The 27,061-nt window shown below is 46.0% G+C and overlaps 1 protein-coding gene across 3 annotated transcripts in view; it reads right to left on the bottom strand.

Moving 5' to 3' along the window:
* Positions 1–27,061, bottom strand: part of PRICKLE2 (prickle planar cell polarity protein 2) — a 417,431-nt gene that overhangs the window by 77,583 nt on the left and 312,787 nt on the right. For all 3 annotated transcript variants that reach the window (XM_075549937.1, XM_075549938.1, XM_075549940.1), the window contains one exon: positions 19,789–19,972. In XM_075549937.1, the coding sequence (XP_075406052.1) occupies positions 19,789–19,972 (184 nt within the window). The remainder of the gene's footprint in view (positions 1–19,788; positions 19,973–27,061) is intronic.

Below are 27,061 nucleotides of genomic sequence, written 5' to 3'. Positions count from 1 at the left end.
ACAAAATTCACAGCGTCCTGAAATTTTTTGATCATTGCAGTGATCTTGACCTGGAGATGAGACAATACCTGACAAACGAGGATGCGGGAAAGAGGACCCACAGCAGGGGCATGGCCGTGTGAGGCCAAAGACACTCTCGCATCCCCCACAGGAGTCTGGAAAAGGGATACATTTTCACCGGACTCCTGGTGGGGAATCCGTTTTATTTGGTCCCCATGATCCTATGATGAGGGTGACCCACTTTCATACTTGAAGAAATGGGGGAGCCGTGGACTCTGCGTGGGTCAAGTGGAAACTTCAGTCGTGGTTGTCTGCCCCCTGCCAACATACTTCTAATGTGGTACCTTCCCCGTTCACGACCAGCTAACACGGTAGGTTATCTCCCTCCATAAACCAACTTAGTTTAATCATAAAAAAGGAATAAAAATATACCCCTATGGTGAAGGAAGGATGCGGAATGCCCAAGAACAAGCAGACAAATGGCGGCACCACAAGGAACCAGTGGCAGAATGGCACATATTTGGTCAGGCCAACTCTAAAAGTTTAAAAGACTGTCGTAGTTAATACTGCGGCCTGTGGTACAAGGTCAGGTATGACCATTAAGACTTGACATGGCCTATATTGGGCATTTAGAGAAAGAACAAGAAAGGATGCTTGGGTCACATGAGCCAGGTTATGCCACAGTGATGAACACCACCACACTGCTCGTGGCTTCACACTACAGACTGGTTTCTCACTCATACCACATCTATGATACATGGGCAGGCAGGGCTGGAGGGTAATGGAAGTTCTATCCCAAGAGAGACCTCCAGGATGATGGCGGCCCAGAAAAGGACGGTGGGAAGAGAACGCTGGTCACAGAGTGCTTCCACGTGGATGTGATGCATGTAACCTGTGCTTACATCCGGGCTTAAAGCAAGTCACAGGCCTCTCCAGGGCCAAGTATCTCTGTGAACCACGTGCTCACACAGCAGGGCAAAAATGGAGTCATCTGTGAGCAAGACACAACCTCTTCGAAAGAGGTCTGTGAACTCTTTGACCTGCTCAGGAGTGAGGGGCAGAGCCACAGATTCAAATCAAGTTTGACTTTCAAGGTCGTTCTCTTTCCATTCCACCTCACTAGCTCCATAAACCAGCCCCAGGATTACACTCTGTCCTTTGTATCTGACAAATCTACAAGCACCCTAGTTCATCTTTCAGGCCTTTGATTCCCACGAACACACCGAATAACAAACAGGCCACAGTGGCTGCCTGAGCAAGCAATGGGCCGGCTGTGCCAGAGGAGGTGAACAGCCACTGTGTGATCACAGAATGTGTGTACTCTGCACAGGAGCTCTGGTGGCACAGTGGTTAAGATGCTCATCTGCTGGTTGAGAGGTTGGCAGTTCAAACCCATCTGCGGCACTTTAGGAAAAAGATGTGGCTGTCTGCTTCTGTACAGATTTACAGCCTGGGAAACCTGATGGGGCAGTTCTGCTCTGCCCTAGAGGATTGGTATGGGTATGAGTTGACTTGAGGGCAGTGGGTTTGGTTTTGGCTTGTGTGCTTTGCGGTCAGGATCATGTGAACCGACCGCATGGCGTGGTGAACGATTTTCCCTGGGGCTTACGGGGGAGAAGGGCTTGTGCCCAGATCCATCCTGATGAAGACCATATGACCCGTTCTCGAGAGAGAGTTTTCTTATGTGTTGGGACTAGTTCTTTTTCCCTCTAGTCATATGCCTCTGAAATTACAGTGGGAAAAACATGAGTCAGACCATCTATCTACGTTTACGTTTAAGTTCTTTTACAAGCCGCTTTCTTTCTGTGGTTAATGAGACAATGAAAGATCTCAGGAGAGACACTGGCCTGGGCCACTACGATCTATCTGTAACTGAGGAAGACACAGAAACCTAGCTCTTGGCACCGCATTTCCATTGAGAAAAACCACGAGACAAATCGCCACTGATAACTGGGCAAGTTACTTCTCTGAAATTTCTAGCCTCGTGGCATTAACATTCTATTTTACAGAAGACGGAATTCCCATTCTATAACACCTCTTCCTTGTTCATCATAGTCTGGCCAAGGCCCTAAGATTGGCATGAAAAGCAATGGGATCTGGCTATGAGGACAAAGGGCCAAGTACTAACTAAGCTCAAACCCAGGCACCGTTACTATCCACGACATTCTGGCATGGTTTGCAAAAGAGGTCCCTGAAGAGTGTAAGTAAGTAAGTAAGTGCTCAGCTACTTGCCAAAAGGTTGATGGTTTGCCCACAACCAAAGGGGCTATAGAAGACAAGTCTGGTGATTGGCTCCCACAAGGTCGCAGCCTTGGAAACCCTATGGTTCTACTCTGCACACATGGCATCTTCAAGAGTTGAAATTGACTCAGTGGTAATTGACAAGTATCAGGGTAATGGACAAGAATACTGGTGGCACAGTAGTTACGTGTTGGGTTGCTAACTGCAAGGTCCGCAGTTCAAAACCCCCGGGTGCTCTGAAGAAGAAAGACAGGTGTTCTACTCCGGTAAAGAGAGTCTCACACACTCTCAGGGGGCAGTTCTATCCTGTCCCACAGGGTTGCTATGAGTCAGCATTAACTCAATAGCAGTGAGTTTGGCTTGGGGTTGGGTAGACATACCCACTACCATCGAGTCAATAGGATATAAATAGATGGATTAAAAAAGTTGTCTTAACTGTACAACACTTTTTCAGCAAGTGAAGCTATGAGTCATTTCAGCGTCATTTCTTCTCCGAGTTAAAGAAAGGAGCAACAAGAGGAAGACAAACTAATTCTAAAATTATTAGGCTTGCTACTCTTCTGTTTTAAAGAAACTATCCCAAATCACCTTTTCCTAGAGCTGAAAAATTATGAACTCACGGTTGGGTAAGGTAGCTCAAAAGCATAATGAGATGCAGCCCAGTCAAACTGTGAGGAAAAATACCTTTCATGAGTACTCTAAGAATTGGCACTGGAAAGCGTATCACATAAAATTCCTGTCGTGTTTAGAAGGACAACTGATACCCTGGATAACTGGGGATTTGTTAAAAGCTAATGAAGAAGGGAAGGCAGGCGTAAGTAGGGCAAGAGCTGGAGGAAGCTTGGGGTGTTTGAAGAGTGCTAAGCAGCCAGCGTGACGGATGTCCAGAAGCACAAGGTAGGGGGTATGCTCTATAGCAGTCCACCAAGTACGGGGAAACGCAGGAAATTGAGAATGCTTCATAAAAAATAAATAGGAGGCAAGAAAGCAGAAATAAAAGCAGAAAACAGAACATGAAAAACGACCGTCATCAGTGTGTTGTAATGTCAGTGAAAAGACAGATTATCAGCGTGCATGAAACCCCCCACAATGTCTGTCTATCAGGTGCTGCTTTGAGAACTACAATAAAACAAACCATGAAAAAATGAAAACTGCATAGATCTCAGAATTGCTCATCAAACAAAACGGTGTGTGCAATAGTAATGTTATACAAAGAAGATTCCAGGGAAATACAATTAGAAGGGATAAAAGATGCTACAATAAATATACTAAAAGGAACAGCAGTCCCTCCGGAACAACTTGACGAATGTTACGGTGATCACTAATTCATACACCTGAAACATGTTGAATTGGCAAATGTGTTATGAGGGCATTCTCTCTCTTTTTTTTTCAATCACTTTAAGGGGACTCATTCAATTCTTATCACAATCCATTCATATATCCATGTGTCAAGCACATATGTACATTATTACCGGGAGGGCTTCTCACAAAGTTCATGGCAAAATGGATTTGAAAGGTAATAGAAGTTTTCCCCCCAAAATGAAAAATAAACCCTTGCATATTTTTGCAACAATGAAAACCAAAAATTTTTTTAAAGAAAACAAAAAATATATACATAATTATAAACTTGTTAGCACTTAAATTAGACCCTGAAATATATAAATTCACAGAAATATATGAAGAAATAAATCGACAATCATACTGAGAGATTTTAATGAAGCTCTTTTGTCTATCATGCTTTGATATCAGACCTGCCATTCTACAATTTTCAGGTTTCCCCTCGGATATTGCAAGGGGAAGAGTTTGAAGTAATCTACGTAACTCTGCCCTTGTAAGTTCTGGCTCTCTGTGACAATAGGCAATTTATATACACGCTTGGAGACTGGTTCCTTAACTCTCCAACGTGAGGTTAGGGCTCCATCATTTCTGCAGTGCCTCATTTTGTTAATATTCTCGAATTCTATAGTTCTTGCTTCCATCACTTTTGAGCAAGAATTTCATACTTAAAGATCTGTTTGGTTTTCCTAGCTAGGTCTTACCAGGAAAAGTGCGTCCACACCAAGTGATCAGTGAAAGTACCTACTATTCCTTGGCTATGTCGGGCTTTCTTCTAAGCGCTCCTGGGGGAAGAAGCCCTTACCATGGCCATGTTGCAGACTCTTGGTGTGTCGGACACCACAGCCGTGGCTTTGAATTTATCATTTCTTGGGAAGGATGATCCTTTCAACTCCTGTCCTACGATCATTCCTCACTGTAGCAGAGTCTGGGGGAAGATGTCTCAAATCCATGCCTCCGCCCAGTCTCAAATGTATCCACCACATCTGACCCTCTCCCTCACAAGCTATAAATGGAGTTGACAAGTGGCTGGCAAAATTGATTTGCATTTCTGCTCTTTTCTCTTCGTGGCTCTCCAGTCAAAGTTATCACAGGCTTACATGATTTGAAAGAGATGGGAGTGGGAGGAGAGATTTTAAAAGGCCTGGTGTGTTCCCAGGAGCAGCCAGCGATCCTGGGGATGCGTCGCCAGCGTGGATGGAGTACAGCGAGGATGTACAACTTAGTGTGGCCGTGGGTCCAAATCCATAGCTGAGGGCCTATCATTATCTCCTTTTGGCTCAAGAAACACAGATTCAGGAATTGCTTCAATAATTAGCATCCTTGATCAGTGAACTTTATTCTGTCTTTCAGCTGCCATAGCAAAAATCACTAGCACTTTTATTTACAGAGTGCCACCGAAAAATTAAAAGGGCGCCCGTGGTGCCGTCAGGCTGTGCAGTGAGCTGCTAACCCTATGGTCAGTGGTTCAAAGTCACCCGTTTCTCCAGGGAGAAAGAGGAGGCTGTGTTCCCATAAGGCAGTGGTGGGGAAATTTTTATTCTGCCAAAGGCTACTTGGATATTTATAATATCATTCACGGGCCATGTTGATTAAACATTTCATTAACTCATCCCTGATGTGATGGCTAGAACTGCTTTTCTGTGGTGAGGCACGGGATGTTAGCTGTTACTTATGATTTTGCAAGCCTTTGGCGGCCAGCAGCCTGGCCATCCCCCAGCCCTGCGATAAAGATTTAAACCCTAAGAGACCCGAAGGAGTCGTTCTAGTCTGTCTCTTAGGGTGACTGTAAGTCAGAGTCTACTCGAGGGCAGTGGGTTTGCTTGTTTGGCCCTGGAGACTTTACAGAGATGCAGAAATGAAATAATACGCAGAACGGTAGTTTTAGTTCCATCTAGGTGGATGTTGATGAATTTCTGTTCTAAATCATTTTATTATCTATAACTAATTCCGAATAGATGTTTCTGGCAGTACTTAGCCAAAAGACTTAGTTATTTCCAAGGACAGCTTATAGATCATTAGCAAGACAACTGCCAGGAAGAAGAGACTAGCCTGGTTGTTAGAGAGCAGCTTCACTCACTCATGCATTTAACCATGTGATTGAGGTGTCTGACGTGAAAAAAATCCACCATTTTTAAACTGCAGCATTTGATAGGCTTTGGCCTACACGCCGACTTCTAAAACTCTCAAGCGTCATCAAAGTATTGAGCACATCCATTAACCTCGAATGTTTCCTTTTCCTTCTTGTCATTGCTTCCTCCCCCTCCTTCCTGAAGGCTCCGTGGTGTCGCAGTCCTGCTAACCTCAAGTTCAGGAGTTTGAACCTGCCAGAGGCTCTGAGGGAGGAAGACGAGGCTGTCGGTCCCATAAAGATGGACAGTCTCACAAGCCATATACAGGGTCTTCATGAGTTCGAATCGACTCAATGGCAGAGGGTGATTCTTTATTCCTTCCCGCTCTTCCATCCTCAAGCAACTACGGATCTGCTTTCTGTCGCCACAGATTAGCTCACACGTTCTAGTGTGTTGTATGTGTTCTGTGTTCGTCTGGTTTCTCTCACTCAGCATAATGATGTTGAGACCTGGCATTATTGCACTTATCAATAGCTTATTCCTTTATCTTGCTAAGTAGTATTCCACTGTATGGATCTAGCACCTTGCTTATCCATTCACTTGATGGACCTTTAGGGGCTTCCAGCTGTCATGAAACATGCTGTGAACAGCCATTCCTAAAGCCCCACACTGGGGCTTCCTGCGCACTGTTGCACGTAATCTTCACAACCCCGCGGTAGACATCCTGATTCTTTCAAGCGATGCAAGGCTCAGGGAAGTGAATTAACTTGCCCGAGGTGGAAAACAGTACAGCCCGGCTTTGAACACATAACTAGTCAGTGCCAAAGCCTACACACCTGAACACTGTGAGCTCACACAGCTCACAAGATTTGGCCCCGGGAGGCCAGAGGGAAGTCAGGTCCAAGTTAAAGGGGCTTTCTGTCAATAAATGACTGTGCAAAACAAAATATATAGGCTGGGGTTTGGAAGTTCCAGGTTCACGCTAGACCAGGTAAACAACCACACTGATAATCATGCCTTGCCTTACAGCTTATGCATAATGGGCACTTAAGAAGCAACCATTGCGTGCATGAATCAGTGAATAAATGGATGGGCACGTCAATGGGGAAGGGAGTTAGTTTATGAGTTGATTTGATGGTGGATTCATCAAGCCAGTCCATGAAACTACTCAAGAATATCTCCCTGACTCATTCAAGGCAGGAGAGATCTTCCTGATAGTAAAGCAGCTATTATACCATCTGTAGGTTTCTCAGTCACCAGGAGAAGCCTGCAGCTGTGAGGCAGCCGTCCAAGCCCAGAGGCCCACTCATCTCTTGGCTCCCAGAATGCACTTACTGCAAAGGTGGGAGGCATCTTTCTACAAAGTGGGGAGATCCAATGCAAGTCTCCTTCCCTGAGTTTGCAAACGAGCCTTGGCTTCTCTGGGACTCATATTCCCTGCACAAGCATTGACAAGTCCATGCTGGTTGAATCCAGCCACATTGTTACTGACTTCATCTGGCAAAGCCCGACAGCCTGGGAACCTGGGTTCTAGTCCCATCCTTGACAGCTCCGTTGAAAACAAGTTTATTAACCAGCAGTTTTATTGAAAGCTGTGCACAGAGCATGCTGCCCGTTGCCATCTGATGTCAGTGCATCTCAGAGGCCGAGACATGCATAGCATTGTTCATCCAACTGGTTTCCCTGAGAACTGTGAAGGAGAAAGGGCTTTGGGCCTCTATCACTCCTTTCTTACCTGCCTCCCACGCTCACCCCTCCTACTGCATCCATCACCCTGCACTGACAGTGACAATGAAGAGTGGCACAGGAGCTGCAGCTCGGGGGAAATTTAATCCCATCCAGTTGGAGAGGCGTGCAGCTCGCTGCAACCATGAAATTCCATTTTGAACTCAGCATGTGTTGATGGAGTAATGAAATGAAGATGGCACTCGGCAAGTGGCTGGAGAGTCTAATGATGGTGTTTATGGGGTTTTGAGAGGGGCTATTAGGTTGTGCATTCCCTCCCTATGAACCCAAACCACCCAGCAGGCCTACGGAGCTGAACCACTTTGTCTTTTTTTCGCTCCTCCCCCTTCCCCCTCAACGTCTGCTAGCCTCTGCATAAAAGCTGACACCAATATCCTGCTTGGTAGAAATAGTTCCTGATGTAAAAAACAAAAAAGTGTACTGTCAATAACTAGGAAGAGATTGGTAAGGCCAGGCACCTGGCACCTGGCATGGTGTCCCCAGCCCATGGGTGCAGAGTCCCAGCACCTAGGAAGATTCAAAGTCTAGAAGTGACCGGACCAGAGCATCTTCCAGGTTAACAGGATAAGGATGGGGCTGAGAAAGCAGGACCAGTCAAAGAACTGAAATAATCTTATGTCTCCTTTAGCCAACAAACACTCTTGCTATTCTTGTTGTTGTTAGGTCCCCATCAAGTTGGTTCCAACCCATCGGAACTCTATGCACAATAGAACAAAACACTGCCCGGTCCTGCATCATCCTCACAATTGCTCTTATGGATGTTCAAAATTTTCCAAAGTCACCACAGTAGGAGAAACTGACTGACAAGTGGTGGAACATTCAGGTCTGATTGGTGGATGTGATAGTTAGGTTTATTGTGCCAACCTGGCCAATAATAACTTGTAGGATTAATCTGGCTTCAGTTTGATTGGAGGGCAAAGAGAGACACGGCTCTGCAAGGCTTGTCCCCATCTTTCTTGCTCTCTGGTGATTAGACAAGCGTGCTGATGCTTTAGCTAGTTCTCTGCCTCAACCTGTGAGCTACACTACCTGTGGTCCAAGCCAACCCCTGGATCCTTTACTTAGAGCTTACAGCTCCTTTCAGACATGCTTTGCCACACTGGTGGGGCGAGACCTATTTTGCCGCGCTGCTGGTGCGTTCATCACTTGGCTTGAGGCTGGTGGATCCTATTGCCTTGCCTTGCTTGAGTTTGAAATGCCATCTGGGCCTGCTTTGCTAAGTTCCTGAGCCACTGACTGTTGCTGACCCACCTACTGTTTGCTGCCTGAGGACAGACTCTGCCTGCCTTTCCCAAGGAAAGACTGCTGACTGCTTCTTTGACCTTGGACCGGGCAGCCCACGTGAGCTGAAGGACTTCCAGTATATTAACTGTTCTACGAAAGTGAGTTGAACTGAGTCCTCTGTACTGTTGTGTGGACTAACTAGCTGTTATATTCCTTTTTGCTGTATAAATCAATCTATCTATCTATCTATCTATCTATCTATCTATCTATCTATCTATCTATCTATCTATCTATCTATCTATCTATCATCATCATGTGTCCTGGTTTTGTTTCTCTAGAGAACCCTGCCTAACCCAGTGGATCTTACCCATCCAGCTGCACCATGGAAGAAAGACCTGGTGATCTACTTCCACAAGGTTCAGCCAGGGAAATCCTATGGAGCAGTTTCATTTATGGGGTGGCCAGGAGTCAGAACTGACTTGCCCACACTGTTTTTTTTAATCATCTTATTGGGGACTCTGACAGCTCTTACATTCATTTTGTCAGACACTTGCACATATGTTGTCATCATCCTTTTCAAAGCATTTTCTTTTCACCTGAGCCCTTGGTATCAGCTCAATTTTTTTCTCTTCCTCCCCCACCCTCTCTCATATGTTCTTGATAATTTATAAATTATTATTATTTTCATATCGTACACCAACTGATGTCCCTCTTCACCTACATTTCTGTTGCTCGTTCCTCTGGGTGGTGGTGGTGGTTATACATCAATCATTGTGATCAGTTCTCCCTTTTCCCCCCTTATGATGGTATCCTACTACTCCTATTATTGTTCCTGAGGGGTTTATCTGTCCTGGACTCCATGTGCGGAGAGCTCTTATCTGTGCCAGTGTATATGCTGGTCTAGATTTGTAAGGCAGAACTGGGGTCATGATAGTGAGCGTAGGAAACATTAAAGAACTAGAGGGATGCATGTTTCATTGGTGCTAGACCACACTCTGACAGGTTCATCGCTTCCTTAGGATCCTTCTTTGAGGCGATGTCCAATTGTCTACAGATGAGCTCTGGGTCTCCACTCCAGTCCCTTCCACTATTTGCATTGATATGATTGTTTGTTTGGGGTCTTCTACTGCCTGATACATGATCCCATGGACACCTCATTATCACACAGGCTGGTGTGCTTCTTCCATGGCCCACAACTCTTATTAGGCGTTAGCAATCTCCTAGGCTCTTTGTAGAGATTAATTCAATTATTCTTTCCAGCCATTTCACTTGGGCATAAGCTTCTCCATTTTACAGACAAGAAAACTGAAGCCCAGAGCACCAAGTAGTTCACAGCTAATAAATGATAGAAGCAAAGACATTACCCCAGATGTTTCCAACACTTTGGTTTACCCGTCACTCACCATCGTTGGTTTACCATGTATCACCGACACTTGTTCTAACAGACAGCTTAAGTTTCTCATCCAGGAGGCCTTGGGCAGGGCCTGAAAATCTGTATTTTTAACCAAATCCCAAGTGGCATCAGTGCCGCTGGAGCAGAAAGCACACTTTGGAAACCACAGACCAGCCTGACTGTGGCGGCCTGGAGGAGCACGCAGGATTAAGCACTTGACTATGTCACAGAAGGTTGGCACTTGGAACCCACACGGGGTCACCCACACAGGTATGGCAATCTACTTTGGAAAGGTCACCCTGTTGAAAATCTCAGGTAGCAGTTCTGTTCTGCACATGTGGGGTGACCATGGGTTGGAATGGGCTGGATGGCAACTGGTTCTTTCCATCTCTCTTAAATGGGTGCTTTGGCTGTACATTAGCAGAGCTAAGTCGCGGCACCAGAGACCAAAGGCTCTGAAAACCTATTTGCTCTTAGGCTCATTACAGAAACAAACTTTTCTGACTCATGTATTAAAACTCCACCACTCTTTTAAATTGCTCTCCAGCACATGTCATTCTCTGGAAATACCTCACCTGCTAGTTGTTGATTTGTCTGTATTCTTTGCCACAGTATCCTGAGGGCAGCAGTATCTGTTTGTTAAAGCTATACCCCCATCCAGCCAGGCCCCCTCCTAGAATGGTGTCTGGCTTAGAGCTGGCGCTCAGTGAACATTTGCTGAATGAATGACTATCGCTAAGTGCCCAGGTAGATGACATCATCCATCCCAGGACCACCAGGGAGGGAGGAGAGCAAATAAATGTGGTTTTCACCCTGTGGGCTCCCAGCCAGGTTGAGAGGGTGAGAAGAGCCAAAGATAAACAGAGATGGTTGTAGCAAAAGCAACTCTTTGAAGGTAGGGCCATGCTGTTTCCTGTAATGATGGGGAAACTGGAGGTGGGGAAAAGATGAATCCCTTAGTCATGGGCAACCTGAGATTAGGAACCATTCCCCACCCCAAAGAATAAAAGAGCCTTGTGTGACACACACACACCGGCTTCTTTGGATCTGATACTCTGGGTGGAGCACCACTGGAGGGGCAGGGGTGGAGGAGGAAGAGCTCAAATGGGCACTGGAGACAGACAGCTGCTTCTGGTGTGGATCCTAGCTGTCTGTGATATCTCTGAGAAGTTCCCCATTCTCCATTTGCTCATTGGGAAAATGGAAGACTTTGTACCAAGGATTAAATGTAAGATCACTTATTCATGAACATCTATGTATTACATGACTAATGTGTGTCAGACATTATTTTAGGCTCTAGGCACACAGTGAACAGGAAAATGCATGTCTTCCTCCAACAGGTTCACAGTATAGGAGATCAAGCAGATGATAAAGTGGTTTAAAATAATGAACAAAATATCCAACCCAACCCAACCCATTGCCATCAAGTGAGTTCCAATGCACAGCATCCCTCTTGGTCAGAGGACAGTGTCCCATAGGTCTTCAAGGCCGTGCTCCTAACAGAATCAGTGCCCCACCACATTCCCTCAGACGGGTTTAAACCACCAACCTTTTGAATAGTAGCTGAGTCCTTTAACCACTGTACTACCAGGGCTCCTTGATAAAGGAGTCTTAAAAACTCAAACCCACTGCCATCAAGTTGTTTTCAACTCATTGAGACCCCAGAGGACAGGGCAGAACTTCCCAGGTGGGTGTCCAAGACTATCACTCTTTATGGGAAAAGGCCCTGGCTTTCGACTGAGGAGCCACTGGTGGTTGTGAACTGCTGACCTTGTGAACTGCAGGTCAATGCATAACTATCACTTTGCAAAGTCTCTGGGTGGCACAAGTTGTTTGCTCTCATCTACTAACCTCAAGGTTAGTGGTTCAAATCCACTCAGTGGCATTGTGGATGCAAGGTCTGGTGATAGGTTTCAGTAAAGATTACAGCAAGAGAGAGAGAGAGAGAGAGAGAGAGAGAGAGAGAGAGAGAGAGAGAGAGAGAGAGAGAGAGAGAGAGAGAGAGAGAGAACAACAAGATCCTGTATGGAACAGTTCTCCTCTGTCACATATGGGGTCACCATAAGTCAGAATTGACTCAAGGACAACAGGTTTGTGTTTGTTTACTTCCTTAGTGTATTGCTGGCCGCCGAGCAAGCTGCAGGTACTCCTTAGTGCCTTGCAAGTCATTGCTGATTGGGACTCTCTATTGCCTTCCCCACCCCCACCCCCTTTGCAGAAAGAAGCATCAAGGTGATGGGGTGAGGTGCCTTCCAGTCTCCCGAGCATGGCATTGGAAATTCCCAGATCTCCTGTCTACAGAGGCTTTGGCAAGAGGCGGAAGCCAAAGGGGCTCTACTCATTTCTCCCCCAAAGTCTGTCCGAGTCACCTAGAACTGTTGTAAGAAAAATGCCGCAAATGGGTGGTTTTCAAAAACAGAACTGTATTTTCTCGTCGTTTAGGAGGCTCTGGGTCTGAGCTCAGGGGCTGGGGCTGGGGGAAGCCTTTCTCTCTCTGTTGACTCTGGAGGAAGGCTCTTGTCTCCTTGAGTTCCTGGTCCTGTGTGTTCTTCATGTCACGTGGCATCTCTCTTCCCCCATCTCTGCTTTCTGAATGCTTTTTAAATCTCTTTACATCTCCCTCTACTAGTCCTGCCTCATTAATATAACAAAGACGGACCATTCTCAAGGGAATTATAACCACAAGCGTAAAGATTAGAAATTGCAGTACATATTTTTGGAGGATACAATTTCACCCAATACTTGCCTATGGTAGCGACATAATTTCATGTCAATTTGATAAATAAGTGTAGGGGTGGAGTCTAGCCTGTCAATCAGGTCACAGCCTGATGATGCCTCCTAGTGGGAGTGGCCTTCTCCTGAGGATTCTGGGAATTTCCTCTCTCTCTCCATGGAGGTGGACCACACTCTGTCTGCTTCACCTTCCTGTTGAAGAGCTACACCCAGAGAGCTAGACAAGTCACGTGGAGACCTACACCAGCATTGAGATGCTTCCACTGCCATTAGATCCACAAGGCTTTTCACCCACTGGCCTGTGATGTTCCTGCTGTGATTCAGGCATCATTGACTGTGCTGCTTGAGTGTGAAGAGAAATTTATGACTAGTATCAGACATAAGGGCTATTATCAGACTTAAGGACTTGATCTGGACTGAGCTGGGATGTTCTCTCAATATACAATTGCTCTTTGATATAAAGCTCTCTCTTACACACATATGAATATCTCTGGATTTGTTTCTGCGGTCAACCTGGTCTACTACATCGCCCCAATTCTACATGCTGGTACAATGTTGGTACTGATTTCATGTCACCGCTGAGGGCCACTCGGGTAAATGTTTTCTCTCCTAGAACAAACATGATTTTTGCACGGCAGGGCGCTTCGGGTCTTTCAGATAGAGCTCAATATCACCTTCCCTGAACAATGGATCCCAACGAACCAATCCTTCCCTCACCCTGGCCACATCCATTATCTGAGAGGCTGTTTTATTTTCTTTATTAAAAACTTGTGGGTAGAGAGTCAGTTTGGACCTATGGTGACCCCGTGTGTGTCAGGGGAGAACTGGGCTCCTTGTAGTTTTCATGGCTGAGTTTTTTAAGAGAATCACGCGGATTTTCTCACATGACGCCTCTGGGTAGACCTGGACCCAAAATGTCCAGGTGGCAGTCAAGCATGTAATGATTTACATCACTTAGGGGGTCTTTAGTTCTTCTAGGCTTCTCAGTCAATGAGATACTACTTTTGAAGTAATGAAGACAATGTCTCATCCACGGGGAGAGATGACTAAATATTCAGTCTCATTATTATCGTGACTGCTGGAGTGGTATTTAGCCTATATTCATGTTCTCAGTAATTCTGCTCCCATTCAGCCAGGCAGCTTTACTGGAGAAGGTGCGGTTACTGTGTCCTTCTGCATGGACTGTGATGCATAGAGATCCCATAGAGTGCAACTGTCCTTTTTATGGAAGCACAATGCCAAGTCATTTGCCCTGCACCGTGGCTGGAGGGTCTGAATGGCCAACTTTTTGGTTATCTATTGAGTGGTTTATTATTTGCATCGCCAGGGCTCCTACCACGGAGCGGAAACCGTATTTATTTGAGTAATTCTTAATCTTGACTGCCCAGAACGTGACCTGTGTCATAGGAGGCACACACAGTGTGGTGCTTGTTGGGAACTTTTGAGTCCAATTCATAGAGACCCCGACGACACCGCTGTTCAATAAGTGAATGAATGAGACAGGAGATCCCGTAGGCGACCATTTCCTTTAAAGACATTCAGGTCCTCCGCCATCCTCTCACATGTATTCCTTACATGCCCCATCAGGAAGAAAACACCATCGAAAGACTCCAGGGAAGCCCCCAGCCCAGCGAGGCAGCGAGAAAGCAGCTCAGAGAGGCTAAGTAAGAGGCCCAGGCAGGAGCCAGGCCTTCTGCGACCTGTTGCTTCACACATGGGTCCACATTAGAGTCTCCAGAGGAAGTCTTGTGGAGCTCAGAGAATGGCCGCAGAACACCTTTCTCCGAGGGAAGGCTTTGTCCACATTGAGCAGCCGAGAGAAAACGTCCCGGGACTCATTGTTTCCAGCCAGGTGGGCTACGATGTGGCCGGAGACCTCGGGCCCCAAGGGAGCCGGGAGCCTGGGCACGGGAGCATTCAGGACCACGTGGCTCCCTCTGGGCCCCTGTCCAAGTGGTTCTGGTTCAGTGGGACCAAAGATCTTTACACGACAACAGGCTGCCTTTACAACTGCCCCGGATCCAAGCCATGGTATTTCCCTTCAAAAACTGGTCAATGCATACAGAAGAGCCAAGAAGTGTTGATGCTTTTGAGTTACAGAGTTGGTGAAGAACATGGAATGTACCATGCGTCGCCCATAGAGCAAACAGATCTGTGTTGGACGATGTACAGTGGAATGTTCCTTAGAAGTATCACCAGCAAGGACCAGTCCCTGGAGAAGGGCATCAGTGAGAAAGAGGACGACCTTCAGTGAGAAGGGGTCGTGTAGAGGCTGCAACCATGAGCTCAAACGAAAGAACGAGTGTCGGGCCTGGGCCGTCCTAGGCGATGTTTCGGTCTCTTGGACTGAGGACCACAATGAGGTGGAACCAACTCGTTGGCCCCTAACAGCAACAACCCCACTTGTTAGAGGAGCACACTGCAGACGGGCTAAAATCACTGAGCTTGTGGTTCGCAGCTGAGCACGTAACATTCCACTAACTGGGCTCCTCTTTGCCTCCTGACTAGGCCAGAACTGTGCTGAAAGATCCTCTGGGTTTGGGAGCAAAGAGGTCACATTTACCCAGTGGTTCTTAATTAGAGTGTCACCTTCTCTTCGAAGGGCGCCTGGCAACGTCTGGAGACATTTTTGGTTGTTACCACTCAATAGAGATCAGGGAAGTTGGGTGACACCCTCCCACACATCCGAAAGCCCCCACAACAGAGAACTGATATCTCAAACATGTCAATTGTGCTAAGGTTCATCAATTATGCCCCCACTCATTTCACCTCCTCTTATAGCTTGTTACTATTTCCCAGAGTCTTCCAAAAGCTTTCTCGCCACTGTAAATTCATCACCAGAGAATCTCTAGAGGCGACAGGGCACATGCTTTTGATGCTTTGACACTGAATGAAAATTGGAGACTGGTAGATGATTTTTCATGGTGAGTCGGGAGCGCAGTCGAGCTTTCTGCTTCCACTGGGCGCTCTGGATGTGTCAGACGCCATATTTGGAGTAAGAAAAGGCAGAGACTTGAGCAACTTTTCTGATTAGTTCTACATGCGCCTGTCAGAAAGCACAACAGATGCCTTTCTTTTCGGGCAGCTCCTGTTTATTCTTCTCCCCACAGCTTTTTAAAAGTTGGGTTTGGGTGCTGCCTCTTATCAAATTAAATGCCCAGATTCAAGAACAGTTCCCCAAATGGGAGGTGACTTCCATATGCATTCTATTAAATTGAAAGTATTCCTTAGAAGAAATAGAATAAGGCAGAGGGTTACCTTAAGGTATATTACCAACTTCACGATCTCAGAAAGTTAAATGAAAGATTTCTAATAAAAATGAAAGGACATTACTTTCAACCCCAACTAGCCTTTCATAGTTTGCCTCCAGCACAAAGCATTTTAACATTCCCTATAATTTCTCTTGATGGAAAAAAACGACTCTCTTCAAATCAGAGACTACAAACATGATATTAAACATGAGAAGTTTCATTTGCAAAAAATATTGAGTGACTTGGGTTTTTCCAATAATAGACCAATATGAGATAGCTTTTGTTGTTGTTAGATACCATCTCGCAGACCCTCTCTTTGAGCAGCGAGGCTGAATCCATCAAGGAGATGGATTGACCCAGTGGTTACAACAATGGGCTCACACATAGGCATGATTGTAAGGATGGCACAGGGCCGGGCAGTGTACCCGGCGTGGTACACAGGGGCACTGAGTCAGAATCACTTTGACAGTACCTTACAGCAGCAATAACACAGCCAATTCCCTAAGTAGCAGCCTTTAAGAGAAGTTATCATTTGAAAATTTGAAGCCTGTTCCTTTAACACACCATGATGCCTTCAAACACCTTTAGAACAAGCTTGTCTTTTATTAGATAAGTACAGAGCTCTTAAGTGACTTGAAGAGATAGTCTCTCTCTAGAGGGCAATTTTCCTTTCTAGTTATGTGAGTCATAGAGGTTTGGGTATGGCTAGGGAATAGGAAGAAGGATCTGTCTTTACACACACACACACACACACACACACACACATCCCAGAAAGAAAGAAAAAACCAACAGTATTCTCTAAGAGATAAAAAAATACATTTTCCTTTAGCGAGATTCAAGACTTTTGTTAAAGCCACACTCACTCACAGCAAGTCAAGGAGAGTGCAGGTTTGTACTTCCAAAAGTCATTGTAATAGTTAGGTTTATTGTGCCAACCTGGCCAATTGGAATAGGTGGGATTAATCAGGTCGCAATTTGATTGGAGGGCAAAACGATATCTGGCTCTGCAAGGGCCGCCCCTCTCTCTTGCTCTCTCTGGTGACTCAACCAGCATGTTGCTGCTTTAGCTAGTTCTCTGCTTCAACTTGTGAGTTACACCACCTATGGGCCCAGTCAATCCGTGGATCATGTTGCTAGAGCTTGAGGCCCTTCATCGCTTGAACTTGAGGCTGGTGGATCCTGTTGCCTTGCATTGCTTGAGTTCAATATCCCACCAGGGCCTGTTTCACTAAGCTCCCAAGCTACTGACTGTTGCTGACCCACCCTGCTGTTTGCTGCCTGCGGACAGACTCTGCCTGCCTTGCCCTAGGGAGGACTCAGCTGTCTGCTTCCTAGACCTTAGACCTGGCAGCCCACTTGAGTTAAAGAACTTCCAATATATTAACTGCTCCATGAAAGTGAGTTGAACTGAGTCCTCTATACTGCTGTGTGGACTAATTAACTGTTACATTGCTTCTGGCTGTGTGTATATATATATGAAATCATATGTGTCCTGGTTTTGTTTCTCTAGATTACCCTGCCTGGCACAGTCATTCATGGTGAATGGCTTCCAAAATAACATTTAAAACAAAACAAAACAAAAGCAGTTGCTCTTAAGTGGATGCTGACTCCATTCAGTGGGGCTGTGCTCAGAGGGTTTCCAGTGGTTGATTGTGTGGAGGTGTATTGCCAGGGCACTTTTTCAAGGCACTTTGGATGGCTTTGAACCCTTAACCTTTCAGTCAGCAAGCAGCCACGTACTTAAACATGTGTGTCACTCAGAGATCCCCCTGCCACACACCATAATCTCTCACTTTTGGATTTGGTAAATCCCACCAAAACTCTTAGCTTCTGTTCTCTTGGGCCCATGAGAGTAGAGCATTGGCTCTCAATGGGAGCATCATAGAATGCTGTTTAATGGTCATAGAGTAGCCTCTACCCACTGGGTTCTGCAGACAGCCTAGCTTAAGAGAAACCAGGGCCCAGGATACAGGAAGAGATACCCTTCTGGTGATCAAAAGAAAGACTTCTTTTGTTGTTTTTAAGATGTTGTTGGAAATGAGGTCAGCTAGAACATGGAACAAGTTCACAGATGTATGTAGGTGTGAATAACTCTCTGTTCAAGTACTGGCTGCAGAAAGGCAATGGTGAAGAAAGATATCCAATCACTCACCACCGCATGTGCGTTTCCACGAAATCTCAGGCAAACTTCTCTCCCTTTCCCGCAACAAATTCTTCAATAACACAATCTTCAACCCAACAGGAGACCAGGAAAAGATATAAACTCAACCTACAAAAAAGGTTTCTCTCTCTCTCTCTCTCTCTCTCTCTCTCTCTCTCTCTCTCTCTCTCTCTCTCTCTCTCTCTCTCTCTATCTCACACACACACACACACACACACACACACACACCCTGCTGATAACCCAACGTCTGTCTCAGTGCTGTACTCCGTCCTCCATTCTCAGGGGAAATTGTGTGCGGATGCTTTGATCTGAATGCATTTTCTGTGTTCCGAGTCAGAACAGCGATCACTAAACTGTAATGCTCACAGCGCTGGTGAAGGTGACACAAGTGGATGAAGACGATACTGTGGGGGCAGAGACGCTTGCCGGCATCAAATTCTGTCTTGAACAAACTATTAGCCCTCAGCTCCGACTAATTCTATCCTTGTAGTAAGGAGATCCCGATGCTTGCAGCCCCTCAGCCTTTCAAAGGCAGAAATACACATTTCTCACTGAAAATGCCTAATTTTAAAATATCAGCAGGAAATTCAAATGGAAGGAGCAAAAGAAAAGAAGCAAACTCAGCTGCTAAACACATCCAAGCGATGTGGCCAATATCCTCCGCCAACCGGCAGCCTCCATATTGGAAGAAGAACACGAGGAAAGCCTAATCAAAGAGACAATGTCCGGGTTACTACTCGTTAAGATGCCTTTGAATTCTTGGGTCTCCATTAAACAGAGCTCTATCTATCTCTCTATCTATCTATCTATCTATCTATCTATCTATCTATCTCTCTCTCTATCTATCTATCTATCTATCTATCTATCTATCTATCTATCTATTCATTTCCTTCGTAACAGCAGGATCACATCGAAAGTGCCTGAGTAAAACTGCCACAGCTGTTTAAGCTTCAAAGCATCTTGTCAGATACAGAAGAGCTCTCCGGTGAAATAAATTTTATGTGTCAGAGAAAGGCAATCATGGGTCAGAGCTTAAGATCCTGCTATCTCTCAAAGGCTCATGGGCAAGATGATAAAACTCCCCAGCTTTCCCGAAGCTGCTGCTAAGCCAACGAGGGGGTGGGCGAAGAAAACATTCTGAGCATCAAGCAGTGCAAAGCGGAGGCTGGATAGCACTGATAAAAATGCAGCGAAACAGAGAGAAACCAAGTTCTTCTAATGGAGCCAATCGCATTTACAGCCTCTGGGTGGTGCCAGGATATGTCATCAAATGCCAATGTCTGTCTTTGTGAAGCAAGATCCATCTTCATATCTAAACACAGCAGATCTCACTGGGAAGACGAAAGCCAATCCACACTTCCTCACAAAGAATCATCACATTGACAGGCTTGGTCCCCACGTTTCAGGGTCCTTTTTAAAGAATCCTCCCGTTAACCGTCAGCAAAGGCAACAACCGAGTAAATGAGCTAACTGGCCACTCAACACTCCTTTCTCTTCCCCATTTCCCACGAGGGCCCCGACCTCTTCTGAATCAGCCACACTGACCCTGCCTTTTATCCCGGAACAAGGACCAACGGACAAGACACAGGTGAAAGCCCCAACCGCGGGCACCCTTGCTCGGAGGACCAGTACCTGCTCAGGCTTCAGTCCCGGCGGGACCCAGGCATACTCCTCCAGGGCGCAGCCAGAGTCATCATCGGAGGTGGAGTTCCTCTGGAAGTCAAACATCAGCTTGCTCACCGTCTTCTCCATCTCCAGCGGCATGACCGTCACCGCGTGCTCCTCCTGGGGACACTTGCAGTGCAGGCAGATCTTCCTGTAGGCAGCACAGGAGGGAGGTGAGACTGGCGCGAGGGAAACCCATGTTCTCAAGAGGCCTGCCCTTGCAGGTGAAACCATAAACACAGGCCTTGGCAGCTGGCTTGGGACAAAGCCCCCAGCATCCCCGCATTGCCCCACAGCACCGGCCCACAGCACACCTAGCCTTGGAGAAGGCGTGGCCCCGCTTAAGTGAAAACAACTTGAAAGGTTAGAGGAGACCAGGAAAGCTGGCGAAGGAGGTTCCAACTCCGTCTGCAAGCTTTGCGTCTGAACCGGCAGCACAAAGGAAATGTGTCCATACCCACACGTGCACACACGCTTTTTGCATTTTACCGAGCGGTTGGATCTGGACAGTGATCGCAAGCTTGCGGACTGTAAGAGTAACTTAATAGGCATAATACATGCAGCTTCAAAAAGTTCATAGGAAAATGGAAGGCAAAGGTGGTGGAGTTTCCCCACAAACTCTTTGCAGACCCCTCATCCGTATGGAGTTTCACGGTGGCATGATTGTTCAGCAACTGTTATTATACAAAACGTTGGCAGGTGACATCCACCGAGCCACTTCAGAAAAAGACCCGGTGAGCCACTGAACATCACAGCCGTTCAAACTCCAGTCTGCAGTGCTTCTCTCTCTCTCTCTCTCTCTCTCTCTCTCTCTCTCTCTCTCTCTCTCTCTTTTCTCTCTCTCTCTCTCTCTCTCTCTCTCACTATGAGTTGGAATCAATTCCATCTGACAGCAACTTAAAGGTTATTATTTTGATTAATATAAAGGAACTTCAAAAAGCTCATGGGAAAAGTGGAATTATAAAGAAATAATGGAAATTTCCCACAACTTTCTAAGCTCCTTTCTGGTATATGCCATACATACTCAAGTATAAGCCGACCCAAATATCAGTGGAGGCACCTAATTTTACCACAAAACTGCATAAAAATGTGCTGAAAAACTTGGCTTATCCACGAGTATAGATGGTACTGACCAGATAGTAACCAGTACATTTAACACATATAACAAGCACATTTTTAGAACCTTGGGGAATAAGCAAAGTGGTTTTAAAATGAGATTTTCTTCAGGAAGAATTAAAAAAAAATCCCACTAAACAAACCTGCCCTAAGGTCTCACGGGAATGGTATTTTCACCTCTACTAGAGATTCCTGTAGGTTGGAAATTTTAATTAGCAACTCAGGTTTTCCCATTGTTGGCAGTTATATCTAGAGTGTATACACATGCACATACACATACAGACATGTGTGAATTATTGCAAAAGATAACAGCCAAATATTACCATCTCTCCCTAAAACTGAACATCCTCTTTTGAGGTTACCAGCTGTTCCCTTAGCCACTGCTGAAAAGATGATAAAGAAATAAAAGAGGTTGATGCCCACAACACAAGCAATTCTAGTTTCTGCCAATCCCATCTGAAAGCAAAGAATGGGAGGTAAACCTAATAAGATATTCGATGGATGTGCCGATCATTCTGATTACTCTCAGTAAAGCCTTGGGCAGGGCACATAGGAGCCCAGAATCCTAATACTTACTTTAAAAACAGTTTTATTAAGATATAATCCAGAGACCACAAAACTCACCAATTTAATATGTGCAATTCAGTGGCTTCTAGCATGTTCATAGACTGCTGCACCAGTCGCTATGACCTAATTTTAGAATATTTTCACCCTCCTAAAAGGAACCTGAGCCCAGTAGTAATAACTTTTCATATCTCCCTGCTCGTAGCCCGTGGCAACCACTAATCTACTTTATGGTCTCTGTAGAGTTGCCTATTCTGAATCTTCATATAACTAGAACCCTCTAGTATGAGGCCTACTGTAGACAGCCTCTCTGACATGCTCTTGGATGCTGTTGTAAATAGAATTGTTTTCTTCATGCCATCGTCATGTAGTTCGTGTATTGATTACTAGTGTGCAAATGCAATTGACTTTATAGCGAGCTTGTACCATACATATAAATGTGCCATATCTGGACTGTGAAGTAAAGATCTCCTTGAAGGAAAACAGGAGGCTCGTCCAGCCCAGAGAAGCTTCTCAGATGCCCCTGCTGCCTGTCCGTCAGTGGAAAGTATCTGCCGAGAGAGTGCCCCACTCAGACCCAGTTTGCTGGTCCCAGACTTGGGGGAATTCCATCCAAAGCCGGCTTGCTAACTTAGAAGATAGTCAAGTGCCCAGCTGAATGAGAACTCTTTAATTAACCAGCTCCTCTGAAAGAGACTGGGGCAGCTGGGAAGCAGGCAGATCCATCCCCACCCCTCCCTCCCTGTCACAGATATTTTCAGGCCACTTTGTGACTTATGGAAATACATTTTCAGTGTGCTTAAAGGCAGCTTCATAAGCTCTTCAGTAACCACTACTTCTTACTAGAAAGTCACACTTTAAAAAAGTACAGGGGAATTGTACCACCTCAGTTCTCACTCAGACTATGTACAGGTGAGATGCGTGGATTTTGCAAGACAGGGAAGAGCACAGCATGGAATGTTGGATGGACACGATTGAGCGAACTGCAGCTTCAAGCGAGGAAGAAAATGACCAGGAGGAAGCAACCCACTGAATGACAGGATCTGGACCACAGGGAGGCTCTGCAGCAAACAGACGGACTAGGAAAGGGGGATGAGTGTGAAGGGGCCGATGTAGACATACAGGAAACATGGGTTAAAAAAAAACTACTAAAAACAACAGTGAAGCCAAAGTCGGTGGGTTCAACCCACCTAACTTCTCTGGGGAAGAAAGACCTGGCAATGTTCTTCCATCGACACGACAACCCAGAGAACTCACTGGGACCCTGGTGGTGCAGTGGTTGCTCTTTGGGCTGCAATCCACAAGGTCGGCAGCTTGAAACCATCAGCCACTCCGTGGGAAAAAGTCGGAGCTTTCCACGTCCCACGACCAGTCACAGTCCCCGAAACTGTAGGGGTTGTCCCTATGAGTTGTCATTGTCTCCATGGCAGTGAGTCTGGGGTTTGGGGGAGAGCACTCTGTGGGGTTCATGGGGTTGCTATGAGTCAGAATCTACTCATGGGCACCTGATAACAAGTAAGCAAAACTTAACAAAACAAAGAGTGACTTAGAATCAAGCAGAGTATGAGGGCAGAGGTATATGAGGTGGTATTCCCCCCACCCCAAAACCATGTTTATTGTTTTCAAAGTTATGTATTTAATTTTTTTTTTTTTACAAAACAACCTTATCACCTCCAGAGTACTCTCCATTACACTTAATACATTTGTCAAATCTGTGATTCCACTCTTGGAAATATTTTTTCAAACGCATCTGTTTGGATGACGGACAGAATCTCCCTAATTCTTTTCTTCACCTCTTCTGTGTCATCCATTCACTTTCCTTTAATGACCTTCTTCATTCATGGAAACAAAATGAAGTCACATGGAGTGAGGTCAGGTGAGTAAGGTGCATAGGGCAAGAAGGCATGCTGTTTTTTTGCCAAAAACTGGCCACTGAGATGGTTGTGTGAGAAGTTGCATTGTCATGGTAGCAAAATCAGTCCTGCATCTCCCACAAATCAGGCCTTTTTGGTGACACTGTTATACAATCTTTTCAGAACCTCTAAACAGGAAGCTTGATTAACAATCTGACCTGGTGGAATGAATTCCAAATGCACTATCCTCCTTTCACATCATTAAAGCAAATGAGCATTGTCTTGATCTTTGATTTCACTTGACAGGCTTGTGTGTGTGTGTGTGTGTGTGTGTGTGTGTGTGGTGACAATGACGTCTTCCAATGGCTTGATTGATGTTTGGTTTTGGGATCAAAAGAATAGCACCATGTCTCATCACCAGTAATGACCTTGGGGGGAAAGTCTGGGTCACTTCACAGCTGTTCTTTCACAGCACAGCATGTTCCCAATCAATGCTCTTTTTGCTGGTCAGTCAGAACCCAAGGCACAAATTTTGCAACGAACCTTCTCATTCCCAAATCTTCCATTAGAATTCACTGAACTCCAAGATAGTCCAGCTAGCTTCAATGGTCAGTCATCCGTCTTCAAGCACAAGTGCACCAATTTTGTCAACAATTTTATCCATTCAGGAAGTTGACAGACGTCCAGAACAAGGCTTTTCATCAATCGACATGTCACCTTTTTTGAAATGAGAAAACTTCACGTACACTTGAGTTTTTCCCATATCACTGTCCTTGTAAGCTGTGTTGAACATCACAACAATTTCTGCAGCATTCTTCCTGAGCAGGAAACAAAATTTCACAGCCACACACTGTTCTCTTGAATTGGCCATCACAGAAAACGAGGTTCAAGCGAAACAGCTTTATGAGACACTTCACTGACCAGAGAGAACCTTCCCAGGTGATGGCACTGGGTGCACTAACTCAGAGCAAGTTGCTCTATGCTTTATCAAGCAGGAAAAATAAGTACTATGAAAGCTCCGCCCAGTGGAGCTATGTTCTGTTAGTGTGTGTGTGTGTGTGTGTATGTGTGTGTAAAACCCCCTTGTACACCAAGCAACAGGTGTCCTGGGTCTATGGCTTGTATTTACTACAAACCTAAAGGCGGGTAGTTTGACACCCCACCCCACCGAAAGTGGTACCAATCAAGAAAGGCCTGGCCATCTGCTTCCATGATGATAACAACCAAGAAAACCATTCACAGCAACTCTACACTAGCACATGGGCTTGCTAGGAGAAGGCATTGACTTGAGGGTCACAGTTTAGATTTGGTTTGACACCAAACAGAATGCAGCATGACATAATTTACATACATAATTCCAGATCCGGCCATGAGTTATCCAAGGAAGGAAATGCTACTCATGAGTGTAAGATACATAATTTCATGTCAACTTGATAAATAGAGTGTGGGGGTGGAGTCTAGCCTGTCAATCAGGTCGGCCTGATGATGCCTCCTCGTGGGAGTGGCCCTCTCGGGAGGATTTTGGTAACTTTCTCTCTTTCTTTCTCTCTGGAGGCGGGCCACACTCTCTGCTTCACCTTCCCGTTGAGCCGCCACAGTCAGAGAGCAGGAGGAGCTGCGTGAGACCCGCACCAGCACTGAGATGCTTCCACTAACATTGGATCCATAAGACTTTTTACCCACCAACTCTTGATCTTCCTGCATTTGGCATAATTGCATGTGCTGTGTGAGTCTGAAGAAGAATATATGGAGTAGTATTGATATGTGGGCTGATATCACACTTATGGACTTGACCTGGAATGGGCTGAGAAATTTTTTCAGTATATATTTGATCTTTGATACAAAGTTCTTTCTTATACACACGAGTCTCCTTGGATTTATTTCTCTAATCTACCTGGACTAACACACCCTGTTTTCCAGAGGGGAAAACACAGTCGCAGAGAGGTGAAGCCGCTTGTTCAAAGTACATCGTAGGTCAGCGGTTCTCAACCTGTGGGTCGCGGCCCCTGTGGGGGGTCGAACGACCTTTTCACAGGGGTCTCTCAATTCATAACAGTATCAAAATGACAGTTATAAAGTAGCAACAAAATAATTTTATGGTTGGGGGTCACCACCACATGAGGAACTGTATTAAAGGGTCACGGCATTAGGAAGGCTGAGAAGCAAGCACTGCCCTAGGTAGTCAGCAGGACAAGAAATCAAAGGAGGGTCTGGGGGGGCCTAACTCAACACGGTTACCGACAGAAGGCACACGTGATTCACAGCGCACACTCCCTCTCCCCGGTCAGCAGGCATGTCCAGAAGAGTGGAAAAGACAACCCAAACAGCAAATCAAAGCCACGCTGCCATTACGCACGGCCCGGCTAGCTGTCTGCCTGCCACTCCTTATTGGTAATTAACAGGTGCTTCCAGGGCATCGCCATTTTTATTTGAAAAGAGTCTTTAGCCTTTGAGCGAGCCCATGACACCCTTCAAAAAGGCCCACGTAATCACCTCCATGCGCAAACTGAGGACCCAAAGCCCACCTGCTCAGAAAGGAGCAGAAGGTCAGAGTCAAAGCCACGAGGGCTTCTCTATTCCTGCATCTCCCCCTCCTGGCAAGATGCACACGGCGACAGCTAACACGGCAGCTCTCCCTTTCTGTAGGCAGATTAAAGCTTCCGGTCTGAATGAAGCATATTTAGCGGGGGGGGGGGGGGAGGGTGATGAGATATGATTTGGTGTCTTTTTTTTCCTTTTCAACTAGACATTTATGAAAATAGACCCTGCTAGTAAAGCCGGATTTCATCGCACGCACACATGCACTGGTTTCACTGTCAGGGCTGACAGTCTACCTGCACATAATTGGGTTTGTGAATGACAGATTTCCGAGGAATAAGCCATGATTCAGAGAGCAGAGCGTCTGCGTGCTCCCTTCCCTCCACCTCCACCACCACAAGCCCTGCAACCCCCACTGCCCCAAAGTCGCAGCTGTGAGGCCATTTCACTCCTCAGCTTGGAAGCCACACAGGCCCTTCCCGGGGACGCCTGGTATTGGCCCGAGGAGGCTCTCACTTTAACTGGCAAAGCACGGTCGCCACACTGCTGTCCACACCCTTGGAGAACGGCTAACTCTTGATGCCAATTAACATCACTACAGTGATGTAGGGCGTAAGGGGCTCATCCCCGAGCAGCTGACAGGTTATTTACAACACTGCACCCTGAGCTACGCACCTTGCTTTGTGAGAGAGGTGACAGGAAGATCGCAAAACTGGGGTCTTCCTTTTGGAGCGTGCTCCTAACAAGTTCAAGCCTCCAACTGTGCACAGCTGGACTCAGATGAGACGATAAATATCATTAAATCTTTCTGTCTGTCCACCTCCCCCTTCCTTCTTTCTGTAGCCTCCCTCCCTCCTTTTGTAATGAGAAGAAAAAAAATCCTGCACAAGACTCCTTGTGAGGAAGCTGTTATTTACAACGGAGCTGCCAATGTGATGGGGCCTGAGTGCGATTTCCCTCGTGCTCCACTCCCTCTCCAGCTCCAGGGAGACTCATGGGAGGCAGTGTGCTCCTGCAAAGGACTTCCAGCCTCAGAAACCCTGAAGAGCAGTCCGACTCTGTCCTATCAGTTGCTACGCGTCAGAATCGGCTCGATGGCGTGGGGCTCAGAGGGCCAGAAGAAGCTCTAGTGGCACAATGGTGAAGCCTCGGGGTCCTAACAGAAAGGT

This window comes from Tenrec ecaudatus, chromosome 5, assembly GCF_050624435.1.
Source record: "Tenrec ecaudatus isolate mTenEca1 chromosome 5, mTenEca1.hap1, whole genome shotgun sequence".
NCBI classification, from domain to species: Eukaryota; Metazoa; Chordata; class Mammalia; order Afrosoricida; family Tenrecidae; genus Tenrec; species Tenrec ecaudatus.
The sequence above is the reverse complement of the archived record's forward strand: the minus strand, read 5'-3'. Positions and strand labels throughout refer to the sequence as shown.